Source organism: Peromyscus eremicus, chromosome 1 (genome assembly GCF_949786415.1).
Source record: "Peromyscus eremicus chromosome 1, PerEre_H2_v1, whole genome shotgun sequence".
Lineage (NCBI taxonomy): Eukaryota > Metazoa > Chordata > Mammalia > Rodentia > Cricetidae > Peromyscus > Peromyscus eremicus.
The window spans coordinates 61,288,186-61,292,555 of NC_081416.1; the positions used below are offsets into that span (position 1 = coordinate 61,288,186).

Here is a 4,370-nt window from a genome sequence, read left to right on the forward strand (position 1 = left end):
AACTCAGCCTCATACTTCCCATACCTACTTTCAGAGTGTTCCATGAAAGCTGCAAGGATCTCTCTCACAGGACCTGATTGTTCTCAAAAGCCAAGGTTTTAAGAAAATTAAGGGAAATGGGAAGTTGTCTCCCCCCACCATTCACCCAATAAACTTCAGCTCTCTGGGTGGAGCCTGGGCTGAGGACACAGTATGGTGTCACCTGTTGACAATGTAAAGGCCACTCAAGATACATAAAAAGGCTTTATTTGCAGGGGAGCAGGAATTTAATCAAACAAGCCAAATCCCATGTCATCATCTGACTCCTCGGACTCTTCCTTCTTCTCGTCTTTCTTCTCCTCTGCTGTGGAGGAACACCATAGTAAGCACTGCCCCATTCATTCAGGTTGCCCTGCGAGCCCCACTCAACAGCTTGAGTACCAATCCCCTTTGATGGCCACCCACCCATCAGATCTCTACTTACCTGCAGCAGGGGCAGAACCAGCAGCAGGAGCTGCAGAGCCAGGGGCAGCAGAAACAGCCACAGCCCCACCAGCAGGCACACTGGCAAGTTTGCCAACACCTACGTAAAGAGAAAGAACATGAGACCAGAACAGGGGCCCAGCTAAGAAAGCTCTTCCACAAGGGTAGAATGACTAACCAAGAGCAGCTGTTATACACCAGTGGTCCTGTTACCTGCTTTCACTCTAAATCACAAGGCACTATTGTACACACTGAGGAACATAACATTATTCAGGACTTATTTTTTCTATCCTGACCCACTAAGACAAGAACTTGGTTTCTGGAAATTAGCCCCATTGTGACCTTAAGATGGACAATCCAGGTGTATGCCTTTAATCTCAGCAAGAGCTGAGTTCTAAACCAGCCTGGGCCACACAGAGAAACCTTGTTTTAAAAATAAACAGCCAGGGCTCTTACACAGAGAAGCCCTATCTCAAAAAACTTAAAAACAAAACACACACACACACACACACACACACACACACACACACACAATTAAATAAACTGGGGGCTGGAGAGATGGCTCAACAGTTAAGAGCACTTGCTGCTCTTCTGGAGGACCCAGGTTCAATTTCCAGCACCCACATGGCAAGTCACACCTGTCTGTAACTCCTGTTCCAGGGGATCTGACACCCTAACATACATGCACACAAAACACAAATGAACATAATAAAACTTTATATATATATATAGACATATATATTATATATTGAGTTAATGATACATGCTTATAACCCAGCAGTCAGAAGGCAGGTGAATCTGAGCTCAAGGCCAACCTGGCCTACACAGAGAACTCCAGGACAGCAGGGCTACTCAGAGAAACCCTGCCCCCAAATAAAAAAGTTAAATTTAAAAAATTTAAAGACTGGGCTGAGCAGTGGTGGTACATGCTCTTAATCCCAGCACTAAGGGGGAAGAGGCAGGCAGATCTCTTGTGAGTTAGGGGCCAGCTTGGTCTACAAAGCAAGTTCCAGGACAGGCAGAACTGCTACACAGAGAAATCCTATCTTGAAACCCGCCCTCACCCCAAAAAATAAAAATATAAAAAATAAAAAGTCAACAACCATGTTTACCCCAAGAAGTATCTTTTTTTTTTTTTTTTTTCCCGAGACAGGGTTTCTCTGTGTAGCTTTGCGTCTTTCCTAAAACTCCCCTCTGTAGTCCAGGCTGGCCTCGAACTCAGAGAACCACATGCCTCTGCCACCTGAGTGCTGGGATTAAAGGCGTGTGCCACCACCGCCCAACAAGAAGTATCTTTTTTGCAATAGAGGTGAGCTCACAAACTAGGCCATTTGCCAAGCTAGTTTTGCCTGCTCAACTTGCAAGTAAGTCCCAGTCTGACGGTACCAGAAATCTATCAGGCTAGCAAGAGAGGGTTAAGGGCCTGTACCAATTTTTACCAGCCCCAGTCCCTGCTCACAGAAAAGGCTTTTCACATCCTGGAAGGAGCAATGAAAGAGTGCTCCTACTGCCGGCTCCTGAACATGTTCAGAAGTGCTGCTGGCAGAAGCCTAAAAGGCCTTGCTCAACTCTGGCAGGGCTTCTAGGATGCTCTGGTCCACAAGCGAAGCCTGGCAGATCATTGACCGATCAGCAGGGATTAGGATGGACCATAAACATATAACTCTTCCCCTAAATGAACTCACCCTGGGCGATGACATCCTCAATGTTTTTTCCATTCAGCTCACTGATGACCTGCAGTAAACAACCACACCTAATGGTCAGTATCAATACATACCCAGCCAGATCTGGTGGCGCAACACACAGGAGTGTTCTGAAGCTTCTAGACCTGCGCTACACTCACAGTAGCTGGCCCAGAACCACAGGACTGAGTCTTCTGAACAAAGACGATGGCAATGGGAAATTTTAGATGCTAGCATTCTAAGGCTGATGACAGAGTTTAGGTTCCACCCCTGCACAGCCTAAAGAGGGTAAAAATGCTTTTCTAGAGGATTTTAGGGGCAAAGAGATAGCTCCACTGCTAAAGACATGTACTACTCTTTGGGGTCTTCCCCCGCCTCCTCCCAGGCAGGATCTTACTCTGTAGCTTAGGCTACTCTTGCCAAGTCCTGGGGTTTGACTCCCAGCACTTGTATCTGTCAGATAACCCTAACTCCAGCTCTAGGGAGTCCTACATGCTCCTGACTTCTGAAGCATCTACACTCATGTGCATATATCTCCTAGTGCATCCAGTAGTAATAACCCTTTAAAAAAAATCTGGTGTACATAGTGAGTTCCAGGTTAGCCAGAGCTACACAGTGAAACTTTTGTCTCAAAAATTAGTAAGACCACGCAAATCAGTTGCATTAAACTTGCTCCTTTCAAATAAGTCATCTACATTTTTTTAAGGTAAGACTCAGATCTAATTTGATAAGGGGCGCCACTGGTCGACATTTGTACCCGCACCACAAGGTCCAGGGAAGCAGCAAGCTACCTTGTTGAGCCGATCATCGTCCGCCTCGATGCCCACGCTGTCCAGTATCTTCTTAATGTCTTTGGCGCTGGGAGAGGAGTTGCCCCCAAGGGCGGCAAGCAAGTAAGAGGCGACGTAGCGCATGCTGAATTGAGACAGAGAGAGGATACGGCGGTGGCGTAACCCAAGAGGCCTTCTGCCGACCCCTCCATTTTAGCCAACAAGTGAGGCCACGTGCGGCCCGAAACTTCCGAACATGGGAGGCCGCGCACCCCTCGAATCCCGGCCGCCACCCGCCCTTCGGTCCCAACCCCTGCCCGAGGCCCGCCCGGCAAGCCCACTCACTCGGCTGCTGCGGACAGGCCTCGCGCGTGCGACCTCGGCGGCGTCAGGCAGCGAAAGGAAGACGCTGACGCAGTGGGCGGGGGTAAACCGCTACCCAGAAGCCCCCGGGACTCGCACGGCGCCGGATGGGGGCGCCTCCCATTGACGAAATGGGCGACCGGAAGGAAGCCGTTGTCCCCAATCAGGTGTTCCCCACAATAAAGACAACGGGTTGTTCAGGGGCCAGGTGCTCATGTAACGTGGGCCAGAGCCCCCCGAAATCCATGAGGACACGGGCGAAGAATCTCAAGGAGCTTTCAAACCCCTTTAACGCCTCCCGTTCCCAGCATGCCACGCGGCGCTACAGCTCCCAACATGCAGTGCTGAGGCCCCGTCCGAGTCGTAACTTTCAAAGCGAACTGCAAGTTCCATGATGCATCGCTGCTAGAGAGGAACTTGCCACCGGAAGTGCGCGCCCCTTTAGCTTTCTCTGGTTGCACGTGGGCTCAATGGGGCTGGAGGTTCAAACTATGGATGTGTGGGTCGTTCCTGGCCTTGGGCACCAGAGGTCTGAAGTCTGGCTGGAGCTAATGGCTCCCATGTTCAGCTCCCTGGGAAAGGTGGGCGAGCTGTCTGAGGCTTAGTGACAGCGGTCATATCTGGTGACATCCTTTTTTTTTTTTTCTTTTGAGACAGGGTTTCTATATAGCCCCCGCTATCCTGGACATCTGTGTAACCAGACTGGCCTCGAACTCACAGATATGCGTCTGCCTCATCCTCCCGAGTGCACCGGCCCTGATGGCACACATCTTTAATCCCAGCATTCCGGAGGCAGAGGCAGGTGGAGCTCTGTGAGTTCCAGGACAGCCTGGTCTGCAGAGCGAGTTCCAGGAGAGCCAGAGTAACACTTAGAAACCTTGCCTCAAAACAAAACAAAAGACAACAACAAAAAGAAAATGTGCCTCTACATTGGGCCCTGAGAGCCCTCCTTTCTTCACAGCGAGGCCAGAAGAGCCTGACCCTGCCGAGCAGTGCTTCAACGCTGCTGGAACCAATGCCCTTGGATAATGATGAGGCCTGAGTTATCAGCCTCAATTTGTCCCTATCTGCCCAGGACAGAACAGCGAGACAG

At 50.0% G+C, this 4,370-nt stretch overlaps 1 protein-coding gene and 1 non-coding gene across 3 annotated transcripts; both read right to left on the reverse strand.

Moving 5' to 3' along the window:
- Window positions 1–230: 230 nt before the first annotated feature.
- Window positions 231–3,623, reverse strand: Rplp2 (ribosomal protein lateral stalk subunit P2). 2 transcript variants are annotated; one of them, XM_059249793.1, is made up of 5 exons: window positions 3,260–3,623; window positions 2,936–3,059; window positions 2,148–2,196; window positions 464–562; window positions 231–340 (listed from the first exon to the last, which is right to left on the reverse strand). In XM_059249793.1, the coding sequence occupies exons 2-5, from the start codon at window positions 3,056–3,058 to the stop codon at window positions 267–269; spliced, it is 345 nt and encodes a 114-aa protein (XP_059105776.1). In that variant the 5' UTR covers window position 3,059; window positions 3,260–3,623; the 3' UTR covers window positions 231–266. The 2 variants fall into 2 exon arrangements, with proteins under 2 accessions (XP_059105776.1, XP_059105768.1); XM_059249785.1 differs by having other exon boundaries at window positions 231–343; window positions 3,260–3,594.
- Window positions 1,984–2,114, reverse strand: LOC131903217 (small nucleolar RNA SNORA52). The gene has a single exon (XR_009377462.1). It is a non-coding gene; the product is annotated as a small nucleolar RNA SNORA52 (small nucleolar RNA).
- Window positions 3,624–4,370: the final 747 nt, after the last annotated feature.

Coding starts and splice junctions, on each gene's coding strand:
- Rplp2 (XM_059249785.1), bottom strand. CDS start 3,058: ATGCGCTACGTCGCCTCTTACTTGCTTGCCGCCCTTGGGGGCAACTCC. Junction 563..2,147: donor TGAGGATGTCATCGCCCAGG/GTGAGTTCATTT, acceptor CTCTTTACGTAG/GTGTTGGCAAACTTGCCAGT. Junction 344..463: donor TGGTTCTGCCCCTGCTGCAG/GTAAGTAGAGAT, acceptor GTTCCTCCACAG/CAGAGGAGAAGAAAGACGAG.